At 43.8% G+C, this 13,328-nt stretch overlaps 1 protein-coding gene across 1 annotated transcript in view; it reads right to left on the reverse strand.

The window, feature by feature from the left end:
- The window catches only part of dnaaf9 (dynein axonemal assembly factor 9), a 126,554-nt gene extending 114,042 nt beyond the window's left edge, over positions 1-12,512 (reverse strand). The window contains exons 1-3 of the mRNA XM_071382351.1: positions 12,323-12,512; positions 7,257-7,333; positions 6,387-6,512 (exon numbers count right to left, since the gene is read on the reverse strand). Of these exons, the coding sequence (XP_071238452.1) occupies positions 6,387-6,512; positions 7,257-7,333; positions 12,323-12,378 (259 nt within the window). The 5' untranslated portion in view covers positions 12,379-12,512. The remainder of the gene's footprint in view (positions 1-6,386; positions 6,513-7,256; positions 7,334-12,322) is intronic.
- Between the last annotated feature and the right edge of the window lie 816 nt (positions 12,513-13,328).

The following is a 13,328-nucleotide window of genomic DNA, read 5'->3' on the forward strand; positions in this document are numbered from 1 at the left end:
AACCATCCAACATGGATGAAGTAGTATGGATATACTGATCCTAACCCCTACTACTGACTATATACTGATCCTAACCCCATAACCCCTACTACTGACTATATACTGATCCTAACCCCTACTACTGACTATACTGATCCTAACCCCATAACCCGTACTACTGACTATATACTGATCCTAACCCCATAACCCCTACTACTGACTATATACTGATCATAACCCCATAACCCCTACTACTAACTATACTGATCCTAACCCCATAACCCCTACTACTGACTATATACTGATCCTAACCCCATAACCCCTACTACTGACTATATACTGATCCTAACCCCATAACCCCTACTACTGACTATATACTGATCCTAACCCCATAACCCCTACTACTGACTATATACTGATCCTAACCCCATAACCCCTACTACTGACTATATACTGATCCTAACCCCATAACCCCTACTACTGACTATATACTGATCCTAACCCCATAACCCCTACTACTGACTATATACTGATCCTAACCCCATAACCCCTACTACTGACTATATACTGATCCTAACCCCATAACCCCTACTACTGACTATATACTGATCCTAACCCCATAACCCCTACTACTGACTATATACTGATCCTAACCCCCTAACCCCTACTACTGACTATATACTGATCCTAACCCCATAACCCCTACTACTGACTATATACTGATCCTAACCCCATAACCCCTACTACTGACTATATACTGATCCTAACCCCATAACCCCTACTACTGACTATATACTGATCATAACCCCATAACCCCTACTACTGACTATATACTGATCATAACCCCATAACCCCTACTACTAACTATACTGATCCTAACCCCATAACCCCTACTACTGACAATATACTGATCCTAACCCCATAACCCCTACTACTGACTATATACTGATCCTAACCCCTACTACTGACTATATACTGATCCTAACCCCATAACCCCTACTACTGACTATATACTGATCCTAACCCCATAACCCCTACTACTGACTATATACTGATCCTAACCCCATAACCCCTACTACTGACTATATACTGATCCTAACCCCATAACCCCTACTACTGACTATATACTGATCCTAACCCATAACCCCTACTACTGACTATATACTGATCCTAACCCCATAACCCCTACTACTGACTATATACTGATCATAACCCCATAACCCCTACTACTGACTATATACTGATCCTAACCCCATAACCCCTACTACTGACTATATACTGATCCTAACCCCATAACCCCTACTACTGACTATATACTGATCCTAACCCCATAACCCCTACTACTGACTATATACTGATCATAACCCCATAACCCCTACTACTAACTATACTGATCCTAACCCCATAACCCCTACTACTGACTATATACTGATCCTAACCCCATAACCCCTACTACTGACTATATACTGATCCTAACCCCTACTACTGACTATATACTGATCCTAACCCCATAACCCCTACTACTGACTATACTGATCCTAACCCCTACTACTGACTATATACTGATCCTAACCCCATAACCCCTACTACTGACTATATACTGATCATAACCCCTACTACTGACTATATACTGATCCTAACCCCATAACCCCTACTACTGACTATATACTGATCATAACCCCATAACCCCTACTACTGACTATATACTGATCCTAACCCCATAACCCCTACTACTGACTATATACTGATCATAACCCCATAACCCCTACTACTGACTATATACTGATCCTAACCCCATAACCCCTACTACTGACTATATACTGATCCTAACCCCATAACCCCTACTACTGATTATATACTGATCATAACCCCTACTACTGACTATATACTGATCCTAACCCCATAACCCCTACTACTGACTATATACTGATCATAACCCCTACTACTGACTATATACTGATCCTAACCCCATAACCCCTACTACTGACTATATACTGATCCTAACCCCATAACCCCTACTACTGACTATATACTGATCCTAACCCCTACTACTGACTATATACTGATCCTAACCCCATAACCCCTACTACTGACTATATACTGATCCTAACCCCATAACCCCTACTACTGACGATATACTGATCATAACCCCATAACCCCTACTACTGACTATATACTGATCCTAACCCCATAACCCCTACTACTGACTATATACTGATCCTAACCCCATAACCCCTACTACTGACTATATACTGATCATAACCCCATAACCCCTACTACTGACTATATACTGATCCTAACCCTATAACCCCTACTACTGACTATATACTGATCCTAACCCCATAACCCCTACTACTGACTATATACTGATCCTAACCCCTACTACTGACTATATACTGATCCTAACCCCTACTACTGACTATATACTGATCCTAACCCCATAACCCCTACTACTGACTATATACTGATCATAACCCCATAACCCCTACTACTGACTACATACTGATCCTAACCCCATAACCCCTACTACTGACTATATACTGATCCTAACCCCATAACCCCTACTACTGACTATATACTGATCATAACCCCTACTACTGACTATATACTGATCCTAACCCCATAACCCCTACTACTGACTATATACTGATCATAACCCCTACTACTGACTATATACTGATCCTAACCCCATAACCCCTACTACTGACTATATACTGATCCTAACCCCTACTACTGACTATATACTGATCCTAACCCCATAACCCCTACTACTGACTATATACTGATCCTAACCCATAACCCCTACTACTGACTATATACTGATCCTAACCCCATAACCCCTACTACTGACTATATACTGATCCTAACCCCATAACCCCTACTACTGACTATATACTGATCCTAACCCCATAACCCCTACTACTGACTATATACTGATCCTAACCCCATAACCCCTACTACTGACTATATACTGATCCTAACCCCATAACCCCTACTACTGACTATATACTGATCCTAACCCATAACCCCTACTACTGACTATATACTGATCCTAACCCCATAACCCCTACTACTGACTATATACTGATCCTAACCCCATAACCCCTACTACTGACTATATACTGATCCTAACCCCATAACCCCTACTACTGACTATATACTGATCCTAACCCCATAACCCCTACTACTGACTATATACTGATCCTAACCCCATAACCCCTACTACTGACTATATACTGATCATAACCCCTACTACTGACTATACTGATCCTAACCCCATAACCCGTACTACTGACTATATACTGATCCTAACCCCATAACCCCTACTACTGACTATATACTGATCCTAACCCCATAACCCCTACTACTGACTATACTGATCATAACCCCATAACCCCTACTACTGACTATATACTGATCCTAACCCCATAACCCCTACTACTGACTATATACTGATCCTAACCCCATAACCCCTACTACTGACTATATACTGATCCTAACCCCATAACCCCTACTACTGACTATATACTGATCCTAACCCCATAACCCCTACTACTGACTATATACTGATCCTAACCCCATAACCCCTACTACTGACTATATACTGATCCTAACCCCATAACCCCTACTACTGACTATATACTGATCCTAACCCCATAACCCCTACTACTGACTATATACTGATCCTAACCCCATAACCCCTACTACTGACTATATACTGATCCTAACCCCATAACCCCTACTACTGACTATATACTGATCCTAACCCCATAACCCCTACTACTGACTATATACTGATCCTAACCCCCTAACCCCTACTACTGACTATATACTGATCCTAACCCCATAACCCCTACTACTGACTATATACTGATCCTAACCCCATAACCCCTACTACTGACTATATACTGATCCTAACCCCATAACCCCTACTACTGACTATATACTGATCATAACCCCATAACCCCTACTACTGACTATATACTGATCATAACCCCATAACCCCTACTACTAACTATACTGATCCTAACCCCATAACCCCTACTACTGACAATATACTGATCCTAACCCCATAACCCCTACTACTGACTATATACTGATCCTAACCCCTACTACTGACTATATACTGATCCTAACCCCATAACCCCTACTACTGACTATATACTGATCCTAACCCCATAACCCCTACTACTGACTATATACTGATCCTAACCCCATAACCCCTACTACTGACTATATACTGATCCTAACCCCATAACCCCTACTACTGACTATACTGATCCTAACCCCTACTACTGACTATATACTGATCCTAACCCCATAACCCCTACTACTGACTATATACTGATCATAACCCCTACTACTGACTATATACTGATCCTAACCCCATAACCCCTACTACTGACTATATACTGATCATAACCCCATAACCCCTACTACTGACTATATACTGATCCTAACCCTATAACCCCTACTACTGACTATATACTGATCCTAACCCCATAACCCCTACTACTGACTATATACTGATCCTAACCCCTACTACTGACTATATACTGATCCTAACCCCATAACCCCTACTACTGACTATATACTGATCCTAACCCCATAACCCCTACTACTGACTATATACTGATCCTAACCCCATAACCCCTACTACTGACTATATACTGATCCTAACCCCATAACCCCTACTACTGACTATATACTGATCATAACCCCATAACCCCTACTACTAACTATACTGATCCTAACCCCATAACCCCTACTACTGACTATATACTGATCCTAACCCCATAACCCCTACTACTGACTATATACTGATCCTAACCCCTACTACTGACTATATACTGATCCTAACCCCATAACCCCTACTACTGACTATACTGATCCTAACCCCTACTACTGACTATATACTGATCCTAACCCCATAACCCCTACTACTGACTATATACTGATCATAACCCCTACTACTGACTATATACTGATCCTAACCCCATAACCCCTACTACTGACTATATACTGATCATAACCCCATAACCCCTACTACTGACTATATACTGATCCTAACCCTATAACCCCTACTACTGACTATATACTGATCCTAACCCCATAACCCCTACTACTGACTATATACTGATCCTAACCCCTACTACTGACTATATACTGATCCTAACCCCATAACCCCTACTACTGACTATATACTGATCCTAACCCCATAACCCCTACTACTGACTATATACTGATCATAACCCCATAACCCCTACTACTGACTATATACTGATCCTAACCCCTACTACTGACTATATACTGATCCTAACCCCATAACCCCTACTACTGACTATATACTGATCATAACCCCTACTACTGACTATATACTGATCCTAACCCCATAACCCCTACTACTGACTATATACTGATCCTAACCCCTACTACTGACTATATACTGATCCTAACCCCATAACCCCTACTACTGACTATATACTGATCCTAACCCCTACTACTGACTATATACTGATCCTAACCCCATAACCCCTACTACTGACTATATACTGATCCTAACCCCATAACCCCTACTACTGACTATATACTGATCCTAACCCCTACTACTGACTATATACTGATCCTAACCCCATAACCCCTACTACTGACTATATACTGATCCTAACCCCATAACCCCTACTACTGACTATATACTGATCATAACCCCATAACCCCTACTACTGACTATATACTGATCCTAACCCCATAACCCCTACTACTAACTATACTGATCCTAACCCCATGTTGCTGCGTGGCTGGTGAAATAGATATTCTAACACGGCAATACCTAAATCTACCCGCATTTGCCGGGTGTTAATTTTATGCCCTGGACATAGATAAATTGCAGTCGGTCCACAACAGGGCAGCACACATTGCAGTTAGATGTACACGGAGGGCGGATGTCAATGACATGCATGTCAGTCTCCCCTGGCTCAAAGTTGAGGAGAGACGGACTGCATCACTATGGGTATTTGCGCAAGGTGTTGAAGGTACCGAACTGTCTGTTCAAACAGTTGGCACAAAGTTCGGACACTCATCGGTACAAAACAAGATATGCAACCAGAGGTCTCTTCACAGTCCCCAGGTCCAGAACAGAGGCTGGGAAACGCACTGTATCAAATAGAGCCATGACTACATGAAACTCTCTGCCACCCCAGGTAACTCAGATATTTAAAAAACAGATAAAAGAACACCTTACGGCATGACGGGACTGTGAAGACATGTTTATATATATTTGCATATTGTATTATATACATTATTGATTCTATTTGTTGTGCTTTGCTTCCTATTTGGACCACAGGAAGAGTATCCGCTGCCTTGGTGATCTTAATAAAATACTAAACCCCATAACCCCTACTCCTCACCATCCAGCACCTCCTCAGGGAAGTCCTCCAGAATGTGCTCCAGGTTCAGCTGGTTCTTCCGGTACAGTCCGTAGAACAGGTAGTTGGCCAGCTCACTGCAGCCCTCGTTATACCTGCTGTCAATCCCTGCAATATGAACCAACATGTAAAATCATGCTGAAATCATATAAAACAGGAAAGTTAATATGACTACAACATAGCTAAAGCATCATCTATATAAAACAGGGAAGTTAATATGACTACATATACAACAACATAGCTAAAGCATCATCTATATAAAACAGGGAATAGGGTACAAAACATTAAGAACACCTGCTCTTTCCATGAGAGACTGACCAGGAGAAAGCTACTGTATGATCCCTTCTTGATGTCACTTGTTAAAGCCACTTCAATTAGTGCAGTTGAAGGGAAGGGTTAAATAATATTTTTTAAGCCTTGACACAGGATTGTGTATGTGTGCCATTCAGAGATTTAAGTGCCTATGAACGGGGTATGGTTGTAAGTGCCAGGCGCACCGGTTTGTGTCAAGAACTGCAACGCTGCTGGGTTTTTCACGCTCAACAGTTCCCCGTGTGTATCAAGAACGGCCACCACCCAAATGGAAGCATTGGAGTCAACATGGGCCAGCATCCCTGTGGAACGCTTGACACCTTGAAGAGTCCATGTCCCGACGAATTGAGGCTGTTCTGAGGGCAAAGGGGGTGAAACTCAATATTAGGAAGGTGTTCCTAATGTTTGGTACACTAAGTGTATAAGTAATAATGTCTCAAGACAGTTTACTGCATTCAAGCAATGTTTAATATATTGTCATGATGTCAAATCCAACTTCCTCAGACTGAATGTTGACTCCAGTATTGAGACAGGACTCACCCAGAGAGCAAAGAATCCCATCAGGGCTGGCTTCCCCCTCCCACAGCAGTGACTGGACATGGCGCAGACGGGAGCAGCTGAAAAACACAATATAACGTAGCTACAGTCAGTGCCATTGACGCCAGTTTGTCAAAATACAAATAAACATCCACCATATGAACTGAAAATTGGATAGAAGCCAGTGCCCTTGGAGCAGCAATTGGACAAAAGGCTATCAGTCCGACGGCGAGAAAGAGGAAATGCCATGACTCGAAAGCGGGGGAAAAATAGTTCTAAGTACAAACCTTCATCGCCTGAATACAAGCCAGGTAATATTACTTCTAAATCTAGTTTATCACTTGAGCATTTTGAGGATGTTGGATACCATGGGTCTGCTGGCTCTCTTGAGAATCATGAGATGTAGTCAGTGATGATTCCTCTGAAATTGAGGCTGACCAGGATGAAGGCTGTCCTGTCGCAGCAGGTGTGGTGGTACAGATTTCCAACGTTTGCCCTGAAAATCCTACCAGAGATGATTTTGGACCGGTAGGAGTGCAGTTTTTTGGAATAAATGTATCTATACTTTTTGGCTGACCGATATGTTGTTACAAGCTGGGTAAAGGACAAACTGGGAACTGTTACATCCGTCAAAGTTTAGAGAAGTGGAATTGTTTTAGATTTTTTGTGTATCCTCCACCCAGAGGCAGCAAGCGATCTGCGTCAGGCGTCTCGGGACTCGACTGGTGTCATGTTCGGGGTGAAAGTAAGGCGGTATGGTCCGGTAAAACATGAGCCTATCACAATAATGAAAACTAAATGTCAAGAAAACTGTCGGCCATTACACCATTATTTATCATTAGGCTAACGCATGGCATGAAACATTTGCGAATGGACTTGAAAACGGGTGGCATTGCCTAGACCAGGGATCATCAACTAGATTCACCTGCGGCCCATTTTTCTTAAGCAGATGGTCGGGGGGCCGGAACAGGCAGGGTTGGCAGGTAGCCTAGTGGTTAAGAGTGTCGGGGGGCCGGAACAGGCAGGGTCGGCAGGTAGCCTAGTGGTTAAGAGTGTCGGGGGGCCGGAACAGGCAGGGTCGGCAGGTAGCCTAGCGGTTAAGAGTGTCGGGGGGCCGGAACAGGCAGGGTCGGCAGGTAGCCTAGCGGTTAAGAGTGTCGGGGGGCCGGAACAGGCAGGGTTGGCAGGTAGCCTAGTGGTTAAGAGTGTCGGGGGGCCGGAACAGGCAGGGTCGGCAGGTAGCCTAGTGGTTAAGAGTGTCGGGGGGCCGGAACAGGCAGGGTCGGCAGGTAGCCTAGTGGTTAAGAGTGTCGGGGGGCCGGAACAGGCAGGGTCGGCAGGTAGCCTAGTGGTTAAGAGTGTCGGGGGGCCGGAACAGGCAGGGTCGGCAGGTAGCCTAGTGGTTAAGAGTGTCGGGGGGCCGGAACAGGCAGGGTCGGCAGGTAGCCTAGCGGTTAAGAGTGTCGGGGGGCCGGAACAGGCAGGGTCGGCAGGTAGCCTAGTGGTTAAGAGTGTCGGGGGGCCGGAACAGGCAGGGTCGGCAGGTAGCCTAGTGGTTAAGAGTGTCGGGGGGCCGGAACAGGCAGGGTCGGCAGGTAGCCTAGTGGTTAAGAGTGTCGGGGGGCCGGAACAGGCAGGGTCGGCAGGTAGCCTAGCGGTTAAGAGTGTCGGGGGGCCGGAACAGGCAGGGTCGGCAGGTAGCCTAGCGGTTAAGAGTGTCGGGGGGCCGGAACAGGCAGGGTCGGCAGGTAGCCTAGTGGTTAAGAGTGTCGGGGGGCCGGAACAGGCAGGGTCGGCAGGTAGCCTAGTGGTTAAGAGTGTCGGGGGGCCGGAACAGGCAGGGTCGGCAGGTAGCCTAGCGGTTAAGAGTGTCGGGGGGCCGGAACAGGCAGGTAGCCTAGTGGTTAAGAGTGTCGGGGGGCCGGAACAGGCAGGGTCGGCAGGTAGCCTAGTGGTTAAGAGTGTCGGGGAGCCGGAACAGGCAGGGTCGGCAGGTAGCCTAGCGGTTAAGAGTGTCGGGGGGCCGGAACAGGCAGGGTCGGCAGGTAGCCTAGTGGTTAAGAGTGTCGGGGAGCCGGAACAGGCAGGGTCGGCAGGTAGCCTAGTGGTTAAGAGTGTCGGGGGGCCGGAACAGGCAGGGTCGGCAGGTAGCCTAGCGGTTAAGAGTGTCGGGGGGCCGGAACAGGCAGGGTCGGCAGGTAGCCTAGCGGTTAAGAGTGTCGGGGGGCCGGAACAGGCAGGGTCGGCAGGTAGCCTAGTGGTTAAGAGTGTCGGGGGGCCGGAACAGGCAGGGTCGGCAGGTAGCCTAGTGGTTAAGAGTGTCGGGGGGCCAGAACAGGCAGGGTCGGCAGGTAGCCTAGCGGTTAAGAGTGTCGGGCCAGTAATTGAAAGGTCACTGGTTTGAATCCCTGAGACGATTAGGTGAAAAATCTATAGATGTGCCCTTGAGCAAGGCACTTAACCCTAATTGCTCATGTATGTCGCTCTGGATAAGAATGTCAACTAAAATATAAAGATAATTATAAATAATTTGTAGAATGGAAATTGACCACAAGAAGCCCAAACAGATGCTTGACTAAAACATTCGGGCCTCCCGAGTGGCGCAGCGGTCTAAGGCAGCGCTAGCTGCGTTACTACAGATCCTGGTTCGATCCCAGGCTGTGTCGCGACCGAGCGTCGACCGGCTAGGGGAGGGTTTGGCCGGCTGGGATGTCCTTGTCCCATCGCGCTCTAGCGACTCCTGTGTCGGGCTGGGCGCTGACACGGTCGCCAGGTGTACGTGTTTCCTCCGACACATTGGTGCGGCTGGCTTCCGGGTTAAGCGTGTATTGTGTCAAAAAGCAGTGCGACTTGCCGGGGTTGTGTTCCGGAGGACTCTTGACCTTCGCCCCTCCCGAGTGGGTACAGGAGTTGCAGCGATGGGACAAGACTATCAATTGGGGAGAAAAATGTCAAAAATAATAATAATTTCAAACCTTGTTTACATTTGTATACAATCACGTCTCTATTATGCGTGAGTCGCTTTGTCCAAACCTTTCACTGGTACTGTATATAGATACAGAGATAAACGTTTTATGTTTTATAGTTGGACATAGGAAATCAACTCCAAGTGATTATAATTTAAGAAATCTGTTCCCAAGTGAATACTATATATATATATATACAGTACCAGTCAAAGGGTTGGACACAGCTACTCATTCCAGGGTTTTTCTTAATTTTTTTCTATTTTCTGCATTGTAGAATAATAGTGAAGACATCAAAACTATGAAATAACTATGATTAGGCCCACAGAGATCCTATTGAATTAATAAGGATTCTATATATAATTCTATGATTAGGCCCACAGAGATCCTATTGAATTAATAAGGATTCTATATGTAATTCTATGATTAAGCCCACAGAGATCCTATTGAATTAATAAGGATTCTATATGTAATTCTATGATTAAGCCCACAGAGATCCTATTGAATTAATGAGGATTCTATATGTAATTCTATGATTAAGCCCACAGAGATCCTATTGAATTAATGAGGATTCTATATGTAATTCTATGATTAGGCCCACAGAGATCCTATTGAATTAATAAGGATTCTATATGTAATTCTATGATTAGGCCCACAGAGATCCTATTGAATTAATAAGGATTCTATATGTAATTCTATGATTAGGCCCACAGAGATCCTATTGAATTAATAAGGATTCTATATGTAATTCTATGATTAGGCCCACAGAGATCCTATTGAATTAATAAGGATTCTATATGTAATTCTATGATTAAGCCCACAGAGATCCTATTGAATTAATAAGGATTCTATATGTAATTCTATGATTAGGCCCACAGAGATCCTATTGAATTAATAAGGATTCTATATAATTCTATGATTAGGCCCACAGAGATCCTATTGAATTAATAAAGATTCTATATGTAATTCTATGATTAGGCCCACAGAGATCCTATTGAATTAATAAAGATTCTATATGTAATTCTATGATTAGGCCCACAGAGATCCTATTGAATTAATAAGGATTCTATATGTAATTCTATGATTAGGCCCACAGAGATCCTATTGAATTAATAAAGATTCTATATGTAATTCTATGATTAGGCCCACAGAGATCCTATTGAATTAATAGTCAGAGGGAGTGTGAAGTTGGGGTTGAGAACTCTGTGGGGCGTCTATGCAGCTGAGGGTCTGAAGCGCCCTGTACGAGAGACAAGTTGAGATTGGCTGAGTTAGAGTGGGGAAGACTTTCATATGCTGAGGCAGTAAGGAGAGTAGAGGATAGCCCACGGATGAGGGATTTGACTGGGAACCCCCCAGTGAGTAGGCCTGAAGAGAGAGATTCAGAGAGGATGAGTTTTAATAAGGTTGGATTTCTTGCATTTATAACCATGGTGATCAACTGCACTGCACTGATGGAGCAGAAATCACAGAAGAAAGATGTCATAGTTGAAGCAGCAGAGAAATATTTGTGTGTGAGAGATTTTTGTGCAGAAGATCTACAGGAAGTTGAGAGAAGGGTTTCCATCCTCCAAGGACAACGGCCTGGTGTAGAATCGTTTAGGGCTAAAGTAGTGGGAAGGGGTTTTGGGGATAGTATGCAGGGTTAGATGGTGGTGCAATTAAAATGTTCCACCTTCTTTCGTATGATCAAAATGTGCAATCCGCACTCAGACCTGCGAAAGCCAGAAATAACAACACAGCATCTACAGTAAATAAGAAGAAAAAAGACAGTAAAAAGGTGCAACGTATATGAATCTATCCGCAATGCACATTCCCACAGTGCGACTTTGATTGAATCCCTAGGGAATTGACGCTAGCAGCTAACAAGTCTAGCTACAGTCAATCGATTAGTTAGCTTCATATCTAGCTGATCCAATATCATAGTCAAACATGGCGAGATAGCTAACAGTAGTTTTCAAGCAAACGTCAGCTAACGTTAGCTAGCTCAACTGCCGAGCAACGTAAAGAAGCAACACATCTGCAGCTAAATATTTATAGCTGGCTAGCTAAGATACTAGCTAGCTTCATTTCAGTAAACAAGATAGCGTCAGAAATCGACGTTACCTGACAGCGGGGCTCATACACGGGAATTGTCCGTTCACCCTGCGTATACAAGCCATTTTTAGCAAACGTCGTTATGGCGTTTTGAAAATAACGTTTTTTGAATCCGCCGATATTTTTCAAGGCGCGAGTATCAGTCCCATCATTTTGTTCGTTAGCGTTGCTGCTATAGACCTGTAGAAAACTACACAAGACGGCATAGCAACCGCCTGGACCATTACACATTTAGGGGAGTAGCTTTTTAAACACAGTAATATGTAGGCTAAACAACACGCAATTCCATTACTTATGGCTGGTATAAGACAAGTATCACTAAAGAGCATATCTAGTTGTTGTTGTTTTTTTTTGGGGGGGGGTATTAGTTGTTTCAATATCGAAAAGGATGTAACCACATATCGGAATCCCCCCTTCCTACACCACAGCAGCAGTCGATGCAACCCTGTCAGCCCTTGATCATGACTCTCACAGTTCCATTACATTAGACCAGGGGTGTCAAACTCATTTCGCATCGTGGGCCACATACGGCCTAGGGAGATGTCAAGTGGGCCGGACCATTAAAATTATACCATACTCTGCTATAAATAACCAAAATATCATGTCTTTCCTTTGTTTTGGTGTAAAGAAGCACAAGAACATTAGGAAAATATTGAAATTTAATGAACTATCCTTTTACAAAACATTTCATGAAACACCTCATATTTCCTTAGACAAATGTGCAATTTACTTTTATCATTCACAAATATGCATTGCAACTGATCCCACTGATTGTACAAAGGCACAAAACTTTAATTGGTACTGAAAAATATAGTAATGCACTTTAAGATTAAATGAGACTTTTAAAGAAAGGAATTTTTAAACCACTTACACATACGCATATAAAATCTAAATGTAATCCCTGCGTACACCTTACAAACTAAGGAGAGTGATTTTAAATGTGTAATGAAGAAAGTGTTCGCCTGTCCTGTAAATCTGTAAACTTCATACATGAAACATACATACACATACAATA

The sequence above is a fragment of the Salvelinus alpinus genome, chromosome 34 (genome assembly GCF_045679555.1).
Source record: "Salvelinus alpinus chromosome 34, SLU_Salpinus.1, whole genome shotgun sequence".
NCBI classification, from domain to species: Eukaryota; Metazoa; Chordata; class Actinopteri; order Salmoniformes; family Salmonidae; genus Salvelinus; species Salvelinus alpinus.